The sequence below is a fragment of the Amphiprion ocellaris genome, chromosome 7 (genome assembly GCF_022539595.1).
Source record: "Amphiprion ocellaris isolate individual 3 ecotype Okinawa chromosome 7, ASM2253959v1, whole genome shotgun sequence".
NCBI classification, from domain to species: Eukaryota; Metazoa; Chordata; class Actinopteri; family Pomacentridae; genus Amphiprion; species Amphiprion ocellaris.
This window is the reverse complement of record NC_072772.1, coordinates 38,671,906-38,689,287: the sequence shown is the minus strand read 5'-3', so window position 1 is coordinate 38,689,287 and position 17,382 is coordinate 38,671,906. Positions and strand designations below refer to the sequence as shown.

At 40.5% G+C, this 17,382-nt stretch overlaps 1 protein-coding gene across 7 annotated transcripts; it reads left to right on the top strand.

Annotated features, from left to right (window-relative positions):
• The first annotated feature begins 2,089 nt into the window (after window positions 1-2,089).
• LOC111585388 (probable serpin E3) lies at window positions 2,090-12,917 on the top strand. Of its 7 annotated transcripts, none has more exons than XM_055012504.1 (9): window positions 2,090-2,891; window positions 3,972-4,086; window positions 6,398-6,540; window positions 8,098-8,340; window positions 9,355-9,553; window positions 9,652-9,752; window positions 9,841-9,927; window positions 10,559-10,642; window positions 10,972-12,916. In XM_055012504.1, the coding sequence occupies exons 4-9, from the start codon at window positions 8,310-8,312 to the stop codon at window positions 10,980-10,982; spliced, it is 513 nt and encodes a 170-aa protein (XP_054868479.1). In that variant the 5' UTR covers window positions 2,090-2,891; window positions 3,972-4,086; window positions 6,398-6,540; window positions 8,098-8,309; the 3' UTR covers window positions 10,983-12,916. The 7 variants fall into 7 exon arrangements, with proteins under 7 accessions (XP_054868479.1, XP_054868474.1, XP_054868481.1 ...); XM_055012499.1 differs by having other exon boundaries at window positions 2,090-2,331; window positions 2,749-2,891; window positions 10,559-12,907; XM_055012506.1 differs by lacking the exon at window positions 9,841-9,927 and having other exon boundaries at window positions 10,972-12,917.
• Window positions 12,918-17,382: the final 4,465 nt, after the last annotated feature.

Sequence of the window (17,382 nt, the reverse complement as noted above, 5' to 3'; positions counted from 1 at the left end):
CCCAGGTTGCTCCTCCTGTCGTTCCCCTCCAGGTTCTCTTCCAAGTTCTGTGCCCAGGTTGCTCCTCCTGTCGTTCCCCTCCAGGTTCTCTTCCAAGTTCTGTGCCCAGGTTGCTCCTCCTGTCGTTCCCCTCCAGGTTCTCCTCCACCTTCTGCGCCCAGGTTGCTGCTCCAGTCGTTCTCCTCCAGGTTCTCCTCCACGTTCTGTGACCAGGTCGCTCCTCCTGTCGTTCTCCTCCAGGTTCTCCTCCACCTTCTGCGCCCAGGTTGCTCCTCCTGTCGTTCTCCTCCAGGTTCTCCTCCACCTTCTGCGCCCAGGTGGCTCCTCCTGTCGTTCTCCTCCACGTTCTCCTCCAAGTTCTGCCCCCAGGTGGCTCCTCCTGTCGTTCTCCTCCAGGTTCTCCTCTACCTTCTGCGCCCAGGTTTCTCCTCCTTTCGTTCCCCTCCAGGTTCTCCTCCACGTTCTTCGCCCAGGTTGCTCCTCCTGTCGTTCTCCTCCAGGTTCTCTTCCAAGTTCTGTGCCCAGGTCGCTCCTCCTGTCGTTCTCCTCCAGGTTCTCCTCCACGTTCTGCGCCCAGGTTGCTCCTCCTTTTGTTCTCCGCCAGGTTCTCCGCCCAAGTCGCTCCTCCTGTCGTTCTCCTCCAGGATCTCCTCCAAGTTCTGCCCCGAGGTGGCCCCTCCTGTTGTTCTCTTCCTGGTTCTCCTCCAAGTTCTCTGCCCAGGTCGCCCCTCCTGTCGTTCTCCTCCAGGTTCTCCTGCACGTTCTGTGCCCAGGTTGCTGCTCCAGTCGTTCTCCTCCAGGTTCTCCTCCACGTTTTGTGACCAGGTCGCTCCTCCTGTCGTTCTCCTCCAGGTTCTCCTCCAAGTTCTGCTCCGAGGTGGCTCCTCCTGTCGTTCTCTTCCTGGTTCTGTGCCCAGGTTGCTGCTCCAGTCGTTCTCCTCCAGGTTCTCCTCCACGTTCTGTGACCAGGTCGCTCCTCCTGTCGTTCTCCTCCAGGATCTCCTCCACGTTCTGTGCCCAGGTCGCTCCTCCTGTCGTTCTCCTCCAGGTTCTCCTCCACGTTCTTCCCCCAGGTGGCTCCTCCTGTCGTTCTCCTCCAGGTTCTCCTCCACCTTCTGCGCCCAGGTTGCTCCTCCTGTCGTTCTCCTCCAGGTTCTCCTCCACGTTCTGTGCCCAGGTATCTGCTCCAGTCGTTCTCCTCCAGGTTCTCCAAGTTCTGTGCCCAGGTCGCCCCTCCTGTCGTTCTCCTCCAGGTTCTCCTCCACGTTCTGTGCCCAGGTTGTTGCTCCAGTCGTTCTCCTCCAGGTTCTCCTCCGCCTTCTGTGACCAGGTTGCTCCTCCTATCGTTCTCCTCCAGGTTCTCCTCCAAGTTCTGCCCCGAAGTGGCTCCTCCTTTCGTTCTCCTCCAGGTTCTCCTCCAAGTTCTGCCCCGAAGTGGCTCCTCCTGTCGTTCTCTTCCAGGTTCTGCCCCCGGGTGGCCCCTCCTGTCGTTCTCCTCCAAGTTCTGCCCCGAAGTGGCTCCTCCTGTCGTTCTCCTCCAGGTTCTCCTCCAAGTTCTGCCCCGAAGTGGCTCCTCCTGTCGTTCTCCTCCACGGTCTGTGCCCGGGTTGCTCCTCCTGTTGTTCTCTGCCAGGTTCTCTGCCCAGGTGTCGTTTTCCTGTCAGGTGTTACTGATGAAGATGACGATGAAGGTTTCCTGTCATGTGTTACTGATGAAGATGACGATGAAGGTTTTCCTGTCAGGTGTAACGGATGAAGATGAAGATGAAGGTTTTCCTTTCAGGTGTAACTGATGAAGATGAAGGTTTTCCTGTCAGATGTAACTGATGAAGATGAAGGTAATCCTGTCAGGTGTTACTGATGAAGATGAAGGTTTTCCTGTTTGTCTCTCTCATGTCCCCCATAACAGGTGTTTTTCTCTCTCTCTACTTGTTCCCAGGACAGATCTGTCTCTCTCTCTTCCTGTCCCCATGACAGTTGTCTCTCTCTCTTCCTGTCCCCATGACAGTTGTCTCTCTCTCTTCCTGTCCCCATGACAGTTGTCTCTCTCTCTCTCTCCTGTGTGTTCCAGTGATGAGGGATTCACCGTCGAAAAATGTTCGCATTTCAACCTGATCATTTTCAAGTTTCTTTCACACTGAAATGAAGTGCATGACTCAGGTCACACTCCTGCATCCTTATGTGACATATGATCTGAGTTGTCCTGAAAAAATAGATGTTATGGACTGTGATTGTTTTTCAAAAGGAAAAAGCAAAGGTGTGAAACAAAAATCAGTTTCCAGCAGCTGTTGGTGGTAAAGTGTCCAGTGCCCACCACAGCCAGAGAGAAAGGTCAGTGTAAATCAAGTTATTACCATTAATAATATATTGCATTGTTTTTCTTAAATTTCATCATCCTGTTTTAAGTGTTGTTTACCTGATACTCACGCAGTCATGAGCACATCAGGACTGATCCAATGTGATTGTAGAATGTCTGCATTTTATGTAGTTTACAAGTGTTTTCGTGCTACCTGTCAAAATCACTTTAAACCATTTAAATAATTTTAAATCACTTTAAACCACGTTGTCTTGAAAGGTGTAAACACTGTTTTATTGACTTTTAATACAATTAGTATTTCTATAGATTTTAAAATTAGAAATGTTTATAGTATTATACAGCAAGTTTTTTAGAGTATATACTAACCGTTAACGTTCATGTTACTAACCTGTCTGTTTTGCCTTTTTGTTATTTTTGTTTTTGTATGTAAGCTGCTGAATATTTTGAATTTCCCTCGGGATTAATAAAGCGTCTGTCCGTCGAGTCGTCGGATCCTCTTGATCCTCATCAGGGTCATGGGGGGCTGGAGTCTATCCCAGCTGACTGCGGGTGAAGGCAGGGGACACCTGGACAGGTAACAGTCTATCACAGGTTCAGCTGGACAGGTAACTATCACAGGGCTACACAGAGAGACAAACATTCACACCTATGGACAGTTTAGAATCACCAATTGACCTCAGCATGTTTCTGGACTGTGGGAGAACCTGGAGGAAACCCACGCATGTACAGGAGAACACGGAGACTCCATGCAGGAAGATCCCAGGAAGGCTGGGACACAAACCGAGGATCTTCTAGCTGTGAGGCGACGGAGCTAACCACCAAGCTACTGTGCAGCCTGCTGCTACTATTATTTTTTTTATCGTCTAATATTCAGATTATTGTCCAGATGAGTAGTTGATCATTCTGTTAATCGCTTGTCAGAAAATTGGTTAAAAAAAAAAAAAAAAATGGGATGCCAGATTGAACAGGCCACACACCTGAATATATTGAATTTGTAATAGCAACAACAACCTGGTTGTGTCACATTTGTGTGCGTTACAAAATGTGTTAGGTGGGAAATAATAATAATTAGAATTACTATGATGTCAAAAACGTACAGAGGAAGGAGAAAATGAGATTGAAAACCTAAATGCAGGATCTAAAATCATAAAGTGGACATAAATGCTTTCTTACAGTGACATAAAAAAACTGAAAATACGCACATTTGACTTTTTTCTTAAAAAGTGATGCATTAGATGAAATAATTGTCAGAATAATTCAAACCCAATTTGCTGTTGCTGTCAGCTGTTTTGTGTAGGTATTATGTTTGAAAATGAGTTAGAAGACCAAATGCAGTTGTCTTTTGTGCTTTTTTTTAATTGACTTTTATTTCTAAAAATGTAATTCTCAGTACCTCAGCTAAAATGCTGTGCAATTATGTCTCACTGGGGCATTCAACAGACTCACTGTCAAAACAACCACTTGTGATTTCTACTGTTAAAGTTTTGCAGAGGTTTTAGCTAAGTGTGTGTACATGTGTAATTGTGGTGCATAACCTTTCATGCTTCTGTTTAAATTGCTTGAAGCGGACCAGCGGTCATCAAGCTTTCTGTATCAGCAGAACGATGGTGCCGCCGCTGTTTGCTAACATGGTTCACTTTGTGTGTCTCTGCAGGGGGAGGTGGTGCACTGGCTGGCCTGTTGGCTGGATGCAGCCTGCAGGAAGGGCTCCACTCCCACAGTGGGTAAAGGACTGATGGAGGGAGGATCCTTCACTCGTCCAAACTCAGGTCAGACGCTGGCGCCTCTGCAGGACAATAATCCAGTAAAACCTGCCTCTGAATACGGCCCAATGCATAAAAACACTCAACTATTTTAAAAAACTAATGGATTCTGGTTAAATGTCTTTTATTCTTTTAAAGCTGTGTAATCCTTCAAACTACTGGATCATGAACTATGTGTTTGCAAACTCAGGCTTTGCCAAAGTGAGTTGAAAAATGTCAGCAGTTGTTCAGTGAGTTATTTTAAACAGGAGCCAGTGAACAAGCACAGTAGACCTGTTTTTATATCTCCTCTTTGTCTGTGTCACAGAGCTACCTCAGGTTATAAACACTTCTCAGAGAGCCCATAGTGTACACATTTAGAGGTTCCGAATTGATTTTGTGGGTCGAGTAGAATGTTTACAAGTATTCATTTTCAAAAAACACATTATTTTAACATGAGTATTGGGATGTAGCAGCATCAGAAGAAGCTGCTCATTCTTTGTTTGAGGCCAAACTAGCCACCAGGCAGGCGTTTTGTGTTACATGGTGATGTAGATCAGTAACAGAAGAAATAACTGCACTCTGAATGAGATATTGTGATATGATGATAACTACAGAGCAGCCCCTTATTCATATGATTTCTGAAGACAGAAATATGTGAACTGGTGATTCCAACACAAGAATGATCCAGGATTAGAAAACGAATGCGTTTAACCTGCTGTCTTTAGATGCTCTGCCAAGGTGGTTGTTGAGTTGTGATATTAAAAAGTTTTTTGCAAAGCTTATCTTCGATTTTAACAAAAATGCAACCACACCATCAAGATGACTTCTTCGACTTGGTATCAGACTATTTAGTTCAGCCACTGAACTGAAAATGTTTTCCTGTTCTTTTTTAGACTTGTCGTTCTTTAACATCTGGGCTAGTTTCATTCTTAAACCTACTGCTGAGTTTTTCTTATCTTAAAATGGATGTTTGACCACACACAGCAGTGAGCATGACTGATAAAATGCTGTAGAGTGAATTTATCTGACAAAAATCTGAGTATTTTTCTGTTTTTTCTAACTATTCAGTAACAGACACATCAATAATGCTTGAGTACTTGGAACCCAAAATGTGAAAACGGATTTCATACTAAGTTCTGTTATTATTTTCCTTTGGTGCCTGCTCAAACCTCTGGATGGTGTAAAACAATTCTCACTGCAAGAAAACCCTTGTTTTTATTATTTTACAGTGGAAAGTTAGTTGCTTTGTGTGAATGCTTTTTGACACTTGTGTCTGTTGAGCAGGTTCGTTTTTTGAGATAGAAAACAAACTACTACTTTCCAATTAAGCTGTTTATTTTCTGCCATCAGTGTCTCAAAAGAATCTTGATCAAGGACCTTTTCTGTCTGGAACAGCCTCCCAGAAAATGACAAAGTCTGATATGAACAGAACATTTTATACCGTATTGTGAAATGTGATTGGTTATTGAACACAAACATATCATTCAAATATTGAACAGTGATTGGCTAAAGGTGGGGATAACCGTGGTGTAGACTTAGCTCTCCCATTGGTTGGTGCACAGATACGTCCATATCTCTGGCACACGATTCATCCAATCTCCAGGAACCATCCTGTAAAAGAACCTCCTAGAACCCTCTTCCCTCTCTCTACCTGTCAGTCTTATTCCTCTGTTAACTGAGATGTGATGCAGCTGCTGGTGGTGTCTCATAGGGAGGATTATTATGGTTTCCACTCTTAAACAACCTTGAGTTTAGCGGTTTCAGTAAAATTAGTTGTTTTATTATAAGGACATAGGAATGTGCTGTGTGTGTGAAAACACTCTTTGTACTTGTGTGTGTGTGTGTGTGTGTGTGTGTGTGTGTGTGTGTGTGTGTGTGTGTGTGTGTGTGTGTGTGTGTGTGTGTGTGTGTGTGTGTGTGTGTGCGCAGCTGTAGCTTTCCAGCCTGACCTGTGTGTATCCATCATGTATTTAACCCTTCAGAGCCTGGGGTTAATTCTCTCTCTCCATTCAGGTCAACACAACTCATATATTAATTACACAACAAATGGTTATTAATATTGTAATGTCTGTATATCTTATATAGACATAAAATATAATGAGGCGAAACGAGAGTGGTGTCTTTCAATGTGTTTACTTCTGAACTGCCAGACCAGACTGCCAAACATGGGGTAACAGGCATCCCATAATACCTTGCGCAGGTACTTCTTAAAGTGACCATAACACTGTTTTATACATTACAAATATCAATATTGTATTACTCATATGTGACATCAAGTTCAGTGTTCAGCTAGCAGTGCCTTAAAAAAATAAATCCTAACATGTCCTTGTCTCAGTCTGATCCAGTTCTTCTCTAAGATGAGGAAGTGGGCCGACATGTCCAACCTCTCGCGGGACTTCAGGCTACAAATGGATGGCTGGAGCGAAACTTTGAGGTCTCCACCGTGATCTTCCGCAAGTTTGATGTCTTGATTTAGTAGTAAGAGACTTCCTTTTTGTCCAAACCATTTGACTCTGATGGTGTGTGTCCACTGCATTCAATGTTCAACAAGTGAACAATGGTTTTGTTTCCATGAATATAAACATATATGAAGAGTACATTGTAGTCCAAATTGTTTTCCTGGTCATAAAACTGTTCACCAAGAAGTGTTTCTATTGGAGAGCTGTTACAGTTTAGGGCTGCATGTGGCAAAAGGCTGCTCGAAAATAATAAAAGTTGCTATATTTAACAATAGCGCTTCTAAGCATCCAACTTATACTTACTCCTTGAGTGCTCTTTGCTACTGTGACCTGGAAATCAGTCCCCTCCACCATCATGGAGGATCTTCCAAACCTTTAAATGCTCAGTAAGGAGAGTGGAGCTTAGTGCGAGTAAACACAGCTGTGTTCTACGCACAGTAACGACAGGTTATGTTTCTGTGGTTTAGTGTCTCTCACACACACACACATATTATTTATCTTTTACTGCAGTATTTTTCCTCTAATATTCTTCTTTTACTGCAGCATTTTAGCTCTAATATTCATCTTTTACTGCAATAGTTTAAATGTATAAGAGCTCATTGTTTGCATCTATTGTACTGCAACTAATGTATTGCATATATTATACTACAACTAATGTATGACAGCTAATTTTTTACAGTAACGTATTAGAGCTAATGCTTATCATCAATTGTACTGTTAGATCTAATGTGCTACAGCTAATGAAGCCTGAGTGTTGACCAAATGACCACAAAAAGACACAAAATAATCACAGAAACAAAAAATTTGAACAAAAACACACAAAAATGACCGCAAAGAGACACAAAATGACCATAAAGAAATGCAAAATGATCACATAACCAAAAATAAAACAGAAAAATGAATAAATTTGAAGGGACTGAACAGGAAAACAGTGTGACTTTTGACTTCTTTCAAAGCTGTTTCACTGTAATCATGTTTTGATAGATAGATAGATAGATAGATAGAAACTTTTATTATTTGGATGATGTTCATTTTGTCGTTGACTATCATAGGATAACGTTATTTCTTTTACACCGACAAATCAAAAATAAGATGGTTTCACCTTAGCTGACATGTTTCAACTGCAACTGCAGTCTTCTTCAGAGCGTCATCTGGCGTGTGCCGACGTGTCCTTTTTATCATGTGACCAGTCTGACAGATCTGTCAGATAGGCCACGCCCCCCGCCGTCCGGTGGTCTCTGGAGGATGGAGTCCCAGGTATTAGAGGGTGTAGTCCCCCTCGTCCCGGTTCATGGAGCAGCTCGCCTGCTTCCTGATCTCGATGGCCTCCTTGATCCATCGTTTATGTTTGTTGGTCTCTGATGTTAAAATCCTCCCCCTGTCCCAGTCCATGATAAGATTATTTCTTTTGCAGCGATCCCTGATGGCTGATTTTTTGTTTTCTTGTTCGGCTTTTTCTTTTTGTGTTCTTGTGAGTCGTCCAGTTCATTCATTTATTCATGGCATCAGACCACATGAGTCGATAACAGCCTCGTGGCCTCTCCATTAACCCCTGCCGTTCCCTGGTTCCCTCCAGATGAGTCGTGGCCCCTCCAGTCAGGAAGCAGCAGCGGAGAGCTCTCTGGATCAGGAGAGGCCCAGGCCGAGGCCCTGTGGTGGGGACACCACCTGCAGGTGGCGCTGGTCAACACGGTGGCCTTCAGGGGCATCTGGCAGAAGCAGTTTCTGTTCACCAACTCCCAGAACCTGCCCTTCATCCTGTCTGATGGGACTCCCATCAAGGTGCCCATGAAGTACCAGGCTGCAGAGGTCAGCTTTGGTAAGAGACCAGAATCATCCACTGGATGAGCTTCTAGGATGTAGTTAGAAGGAACTGTTCAGTTTAGTTATAGAGTGTATATACAGTGTATTATATGACTGGGTGTAATTCTGTGATTAGTTTCACTCATCTGAAGTCGCTTCTGCTGCACGTTTCACGCAGCATCCTCCCCTTCTGCTCTCCCTGTGGTTGCTCTTTTATATATATATATATATATATATATATATATATATATATATATATATATATATATATATATATATATATATATATATATATATATATGTGTATATATATATATACATAATTTTTATTTTTATATATATATATATATATATATATATATATATATATATATATACACACATATATACATATATATATATATATATATATGTATATCCAGTGAATTTAAAAGAGCAGTATTTCTATGAACATTTGGAACTTCAGTTATTTAAACTTCTTCGATGGTTGTTCAATAACATTTGTCAGTGACAGTTCTGATCATCATCAAGGTGATGTTTGACTGTTTCTTTGTCATTTTCTGAACTAAATGACATTAATCCCTCTCTGCAGCTGATCCCAGTGGAGCTTCTACCATCTGTTTCTCATCAACCAGTTCCTCTATCAGACATGCAGCTCCACATTTATTAGAAACTCACTGTTATCTCTGTAATCTCTTTATTTTCCAGTCCTGCCTGTATTTAATTACAACCTTGTTCCATTCAGAACATTTAAATACATTTTCTTTCACCATCCAATAATTGTTTATTATCACAGTGACAAGAGAAAATGTTTCACTTTCTCGATATTTAATAAAATGTTTAGTTAAATATGTTTGGCATTTACAAATGATGTGAGTCGTTTCTGTTTCTACTCTGGTGTTGTCTTTCTGTTAATCTGTTGGACATGGTTCTGTGACGTTTAAAGTGAAATCAGGTGGAAATAGACCTGAGCTAAACTCTACTGATGACTGAATCAGAAGAAGTCCTGACCTCATTGATCTCCCCTCAGGTCAGCTCAGGACGGGATCGGATCAGCGCTACACGGTTCTGGAGCTGCCGTTCCTGGGCCGCTCCCTGAGCCTGCAGGTGCTTCTACCCAGCGAGAGGAAGACGCTACTGTCCTCCCTGGAGGCTCAGCTCACACAGCGCCACCTAGCGTCCTGGGACACCGGCCTGCGCAGAACCAGGATGGACATCTTCCTCCCAAGGTAGAGAACAATGCTTCAGGATTAGAGACTGGTTCAGGACTTGCAGACTCTTCATGAGGCTTGGTTCATAAACATGGATCTTCTTCTGGTGTTTCCAGATTCAGAATGCAGAACAAGTTCAACCTGAGGTCGGTGCTCCCCGCTATGGGCATCAGCGACGCCTTCAACCCCACAGCAGCCGACTTCACCGGGATCTCAGGTCAGTCCATCAGTTCATAAACATCCAGGATGTCCTTCAGGTTTAATCCCAGGTTCTTCAGGTATCTGACAGTTTGTTCCTTCTGAAGTGGAGGAGGGTCTCTATGTGTCTGATGCCTTCCATGAAGTCAGGATAGAAGTCACGGAGGACGGGACCAAAGCAGCTGCTGCTACTGGTGATAATATGATAGATATTAATATAACAAATAGATATTAATCCTACTGTTGTCCTCATTTACGGGCACCAAAAAATATTGTTTCCTTGTCTGAAAAAAGATCCAAAAATTCAGCAAAAAAATTCCCCAAATTTCTGAAAATTTGCAAAAGCTTCAGAAGAAAACTCCAATAATTCCTTAGAAGTTTCCCTTAAAAGTTTTATTTTAAAATAATCCCCGATTTGGCAAGAAAATTCTTGTAGATATTTTCAAGAAATGAGTAAAAATATTCCAAAAAAATCTATCTAAAGTGATTATATATATATCAGTAAAATTTCTACTATTGTCTTTAAGTACATTCACAAAAAAAATCAACCAAAATCCAGTGAAATTCGCTGGATTTTGGTTGATTTTTTTATGAATGTTGTTGAGAAACATTTTAACATTTTTTTTTTCCACCAAAAAAATGTTCAACAATTTCCCCAAAATGTTGAAAATGTGGACATCAGAAGTTTCACTGTGAAAATATTTTTTTCCCACATTTTCAAATTTAAAACGGGTCAATTTTGAGCCGCAGGACGACACGAGGGTTAATAGAACAGAACAAACCAACTGTCTAAAGTTTCTAAAACATGATTTTCTATCCCTGCAGGGATGGTCCTCCTCAAAAGATCCCGAGCTCCAGTTTTCAAAGCAGATCGGCCGTTCTTATTTCTACTGCAACAGGTTCACACAGGTATTTACTTCACATCATACAGATGTTTTCAATGTTTTAGTCTAGAAAAGCACCCTAGTCAGGGTATGCTGTTTGACATTTTAGTTTTAGTATGAAAATAAATAGATCTTTGAATGAGTTGCACTGATCAGACACTACAGAAATACTCAGTGGAGCAGACAGGTTTGAGCTGAGCATCAACAGGTGACCTATCCTTGAGCTCCTGGAGGGTTTTTGTGAACAGAAGCTTTGGAACACGTGTGTGAATTACTCCTGTTGGACCTTCTCTCTCAGAAGTTTAAAAATGAAATTAATAAATAATCTGTTTCTGTTCTGTGATTCATGTTCAGTGGTGAAATAAAAAAACATCCAGGAAACTTTTCTACATTGATGCAACGTTTCCCAGAGCTTCATCTGATGACCTGAAACAGAACTGACCTGCTGATGGAGGACCTGTTGAAGAACCCTAACTCTGTAACTGATGAAGATAAAGAAGAAGGTTTTCCTGTCAGGTGTAACTGATGATGATGAAGGTTTTCCTGTCAGGTATAATTGATGAAGATGAAGGTTTTCCTGTCAGGTGTAAATGATGAAGGTGACGATGGGGGACGACTGGGGGACCCTGACGGGGTGAGCTGGTGTCTTCATTTGCACAACTGACTTCCCCTCTTGGACGTCCCTTAGTTCTGCCCCTAGTTCTGCTGCTACAGGCCTAGGCTGCTGGAGGACCTCTCTGGATGCACTGAGCCCTTCTCTATCTAGCATTATATACAATGGTATACCATAAATATATGTTCCATTATTGCATTACACTCACTCTGTTTCTCCCTGTGTCCTTTCTCCGAGTGTCCCTGATCCCAGAGCTGGATGCTTCAGATCTGTGGTGGTTCTCCCACCAACTGGCCTAATCTCCATCTGTGGGATGCTGCTGCTGCTGACCTTCCTCCAGCCCACTGCTTCCAGCTGCCCATTTCCATCAATCTACTCTGCATCACCCTCACTATACTTGATTTGCTGGTCTACATATTTTTGAATTTACCACCAGCTATATATGTAGTATATTTAATGCCAGAGCCATACACCATAGCAGTAAACTATAATCAGTTTCCAGCCCAGAGGGATATATGCACAGATTTTTTTAAATACCATGTAGAAGACTATATACAGGAAGATGAGGTATCAGTTCTTGCACATAGATATACAACAGTCCTTTATTACTCCCCAGGTCAGGGGAAATTTCCAGTGTTAGAGCAGCAAAAATCTTTCAGAGCAGCACTAACTACAGTTTACTACAGTAAAGATAATAATTATAATAACAATAATATATACAAGAATGAAAAATGAATAAATACCGTATTACTACACTATAAGTGACATCAGCATAAAGTGGCTTGTGGAATACATGTAATTGTAAAAGTGCAGAAAATGATTTTCTCAAAACAGGTGAGTCCTGTGAATATGACCAAAATATGAGATAAAACTACCAGAAACATGTACAAAATGAGCAAAATATGATTGGTTGATGATGTATCAGTGTTGTTATTGATTATTGATCGGTTGCAGGGACAGAGATTTGTGTCTTGAGTCTCTGCTGTCATCTAATCCCTCTCATGTAAGATCATGTCACAGGAGGGGGCGCTACTGACCTCTTGTGGACACAGGCGGTAACGACACGACATTATTACTAACTGTATAGCTTGCGACATTACAGGTGAGCAGCACTTCCTGTTCATCTTCAACGTAAAAGCATCTTTCTTTCGTGTACATTTCATGTCAAACGTATTGCTAAGCGATTTAGGTCGATTCAGAAGGATCTCTGGTGTAAACCAAGTCGTATTTAACGACAGCTAGCTTCTCCACTTGCTCCGATTACTTTTGTTGTAGTCTGAGTCACGTCCAAACAGGAAATGAATCCACAATGTAGCTAATGACAATCTATAGCTGCGTCTGTGATGGCAGCGTTAGCGAGCTAGCAGCTAATCAGAAGCTAGTGACAAGCTAACTCCAGCGCTACCAGCAGCGTCTCTTTAAAAGGTGCTGATCACGATATCAGGCTGAAACATTAGACCCGGGACAGGAAACGGAGCTAGAGCTCTGTGTCTTGGAGAGAATTGATTTTAGAATTACACGTGTTAAGGTATTAGTCCGTGTCATAACAAACCCTCGTTAGCACTTCCGCTAGCTCGGCTAACACTTCCGGTCACGAATGCATTTGTACATTACCTATAACGTGTTCATTTTTGAACGTATAGTGACAACAAACACAATCTGAGGGAGTCGACAAGCTAGTGGTCCTTAAATATATTTTGTTTCATACTGCAGATTCTGCAGAGTCTCACAAAACCACGTTTTAGCCTAAGAGCATTACGATAGTTTTACGTTGAAACAGGAAGTGCTGCTCATCTGTACTGTTGCCAGCTTTGCCTCAAATAATAATAGTGTCGTTACCGCCTGTGTCCGCCAGAGAGCAGTAATGTGTAGAGTAAAGATAATTTCACAAGACTTGAAGCCTAAATATGCTTAATTTTCTCTGATGGAAAGAAAACTAATGAATTATTTCTGTTTTTAACGTTTCTGGCTGATAATTGAGTCCTTCTGGTGATAATTCTGGTCGTTATAAGTGTGTATGTGTGTGAAATGAGGGCTTTTTATCACTTCTTTAAAATTATTTCTATTTTATATTTCCCACTTTTCTGTGTTTCTTTTATAAATGGACAATATCCGACCTAAACGTGAGATTTATGTTTAAAATACTATGATTTTAGTTTCTGAGCTCAGATGTGAAAATGTGTTTTGTTTTTTACTTATTTAAAAAAAATTCTACTGTATGTTTTCCTTTTTTTGATATTTTTCAAATATATCAGTAAAAATGTATAAATTTATAAAGAATAATTGGAGATTGGAGGTTTTTGCATGGATGATTTATATGAAATGTTCTTATCAGTGTTTGGAGTATTTGTGAAATGTTTTAGTAAAATATTGGATTGAAACAGATTTTTATTTTCTATTTTCATTTTGATTCTAAACAGCACAGAATCTGAAAGAAAGTGAAATGTAAGAGTTTTTTTGTGTGTGTTTTTGTCTTTGTTAGGCCATAAAACAAGTTTACTCGTGTTGTCGTGGTGTTTTGGGCAGTAAAAATGTTTGTTTTTCCACTGACAATAAGGAATCTAATCTAATGGAACCTGTTCTCTGACTGGAGTTCAGGTTTCATTGAGTCAGTTTACACTCAGAAAGTCCGATTTTGTCAAACCTTGTTCCCACAACAACAACAGGAAGCTGCAGAATTTATGCAACAAAAGCCTTTTTTAAAGAAAAAATCCTCTTCCAGCTTCTGTTGGTTTTAATAAAATGATCTTTTAGTATTTCTCTGTGTTTTCCAGCGTTTTGAGTTATAAACCAGGAGCTGCTTCACTGAGGAGAGTCTTTTAGTTTTCAGGTAATATGATGGTGAAGAAAATGTGTTACTGCAGTAAAGATTCCACTGAATTATTATTTGATCCATGAACTTGTCATCAGAATCCCTCAGTTCTTCTCCAGTTTGTTGCTGCTGTCGGGTGAACAGGTGAGCTCCAGGTGAACAGGTGATGTCAGCAGCAGGCCAGTCTGTGATTGGAGCAGTAAAACTCATCTACATTAAATTAAATGTTATGCTAATGTAGATGCACTCATGTGACATAAAGTGTGAAGTCCACTCTAAACTGTATTAAGGCTTAGAGCCAGGATTTTTAACTTTTGTATCTCTGTGTTCCAATTTCATTACCAATAAAAAAATCCTTAAAATCATGAAAAATAGTTAAATATCAAACCAAGAGTTGTAGTATGATCAACAGGAGCCAACTGAGTTAGACAGAGTGTAATCTTTTTGCAGTACATAAGAGGGAAGTTATTGAATTTTATTACTAATAAAATAATAAGAAAATAAGAAAAAAATTCCTTAAAATTCAGATTTTTTAATTTAATATCAAACCAAGAGTTGTAGTACGACCAGCAGGAGTCAACTGATGGCTCCAGTGATTTTGGTAACACTACAATGTATAAGAGTGAAGTTATTGAATTTTATTACCAATAACAATTCCTTAAAATTCAGATTTTGTATTTAATATCAAACCAAGGGTTGTACTATGACAGTCAGGAGACAACTGATGGCAGCAGCGAGTTTGGTGACACTACAGTACATAAGAGTGAAGTTAATGAATTTTATTACCAATAAAAATTATTTAAAATTCAAATTTTGTACTTAATATCAAACCAAGTGTTGTAGTATGACCAGCAGAAGCCAATTGAAGGCTCCAGTGATTTTGGTGACACTAAAGTAAACAAGAGTGAAGTTATTGAATTTATTACTAATAAAACAATACTAAAATAATGAAAATTTCTTAAAATTCAGATTTTGTATTTAGTGTCAAACCAAGAGTTGTAGTATGAGCAGCAGGAGACAATTGATGGCTGCAGTAAATTTGGTGACACTACAGTGTATAAAAGTTAAGTAATTGAATATTTGTCTCTCTTCGCTGTTGCAGCGGTTTTGCTATTTGCAGACGGTCCCTGTTCACTCGTTGCACAGCCGGCTGCTCATAGACATCAGTGCTATTTGTGCAACTTGAAAGACAGCGACTTTTGATAAAACTGGCCTCGTAGCACATTGTCTAGCTTACAGCGATTTGAAAGAGGCATTGTTTATGTTTTTAAAACGTATATCTCATGAGTTATTGATGCCGGAAGTCCGAATCTGTGAATATCTTGCCAACTTTACCTAACTCCCATTCATGCATGAATTATGATAACCTCAGTTAGGATTTTTTTTCACCCAATTGTTTTTATTCATCTTTAGGCATGAAAAACAAGGTTTGTACTTTATTTTATTTCAACCCATTTTTCTAAAAAATATATTTACATGTCCACTGAGATGGCCACCATGCATTTTGCTCTAGAAATATGGATTTAACAAACAAATGGATAAAATGATATACAGTGTATTGAACTGTGAAATGTGATGTGAACTATAAAATAAAATAATTGATGCATAAATAATTCAAACAGCATTGAGGGATTCACTCTCCTGTATAGATTCCCAAGTCTCTCAGATGACATATTTTCAAGAACAGCAGCAGTAATACCATAATTGTGGTCAATGAATTGTAGCTGAAATATAGCTGGTGATGCATGATGTGCACTTTAGTGGACATGAGATTAATCATAATTGCCTCCCAATATAACATCAATACTTGGAAAATTTTGCAATTGCATGACTCCTTAGATGTTCCTCGATGTCACCATATTTTTCTTTCCTGCAAAGGTCTCTTTTTTATAGAAGGCTTGAACAAAAGAAAATGAGCTACTTGGTGTTTCTGGCTGCCTGTCGGCCATCTTGGTTTGACTCTTTTTTTTAAAGAATTTGCAATGGCTAGCCAATCACTGGCAGTGGAAGAAATGATGCAATAGGATCCACTGTAGTGGCTGATGTCCAACTATGCCATCAAAACTCATGCACATACTAGAAAACAGCTTTAGAAGAGCTGCACACTGTCATGACCTCTATGCATGGAAGAGTTAAAGGCATCAATAATGAACACAACACAAATAAATTGCTATCATATTACAATTCTGCATAATACACAGTGGAGAATCACAGTGATATTGTAATAATTGAAGGTATTTTTCTGCTGTTCTATCAAAAGTTGTCAGGAGAGGCAAAGAATTCTAAACTAAATAGTTACAGAGAAGAGGGGGAGAAATAAACTGATTTCAGAATGATGGAATGAGATCTATAACGAATGAAACACAGGTTTCAGGTAGTTTAGCTCCGCCCACTAAGACTGTCTCCGCCTGTCTTCTCTAACGTCCGCAGTTGAGACATAAACTCTGACTTGGTGACACTCAGACTCCCACTGGACTTTCCATTCAATTTACACATTTCTTCATATATGTATCAACACACACACACACACACACACACACACACACACACACACAGATAAAACTACCAGAAATATGTACAAAATGGAGCTTTAATGAATCCGTTCATGGAGCTTTAATGAATCCGTTCATGGAGCTTCTTCATGTTGGTGGAATCACTTACCAGGAAATAGAACCAAAGACACTCATCTACTTCGAGTTCTCTGGTTCATATGCTCAGTAACTGACCTTGTGTGCTTTGTCAGCCTTTCCTCTAATGTGCTGCATTTCTTCAGGGCCAATAAGGAATAATAAGGGTAGGGAGCTGAATGCATCATTGTCAGGAACAGCAGGACACTGAGGAGAACTAAAACACAGGAAGATTCAGTGTGAGCTGTTAGATATTTCATTAAATTCACCAGAGAACTGGACAGTGGATCTTCTACAGCGTTCTTATTGGTCGTATGTTTAGACTCTCTAACCTTCTGAACATGTGCAGAATAATTCAGACCCTGTATGACACAAGAAACATGATTCTGAATGAGAAAATGACTTTTTTCTCCACTGTACCTCTTTTGACCTTTTAAAAATGAATAAATCAACTGCAGGAAATGCAGGAAACTTTGCAACAGAAAGAAAATGGACAGAATAGACTTTTATTTCTACCTGGCAGGAAGTGCAGGGAGGAAGTGATGTCATGAAGCAGATACACCTGTGAGCTGCTGCTAATGAAAGAAGCCTGGAGAACAAAGGAGATGAGTGAGAGCACTGGGAGGAACCAGGAGATTTCAGGAGGAACTTCCCAGATTGTGGTCAGTTCTCTTCTAAAGTGTGATATATTAAAGTAAAGTGAGCAGTCTGGA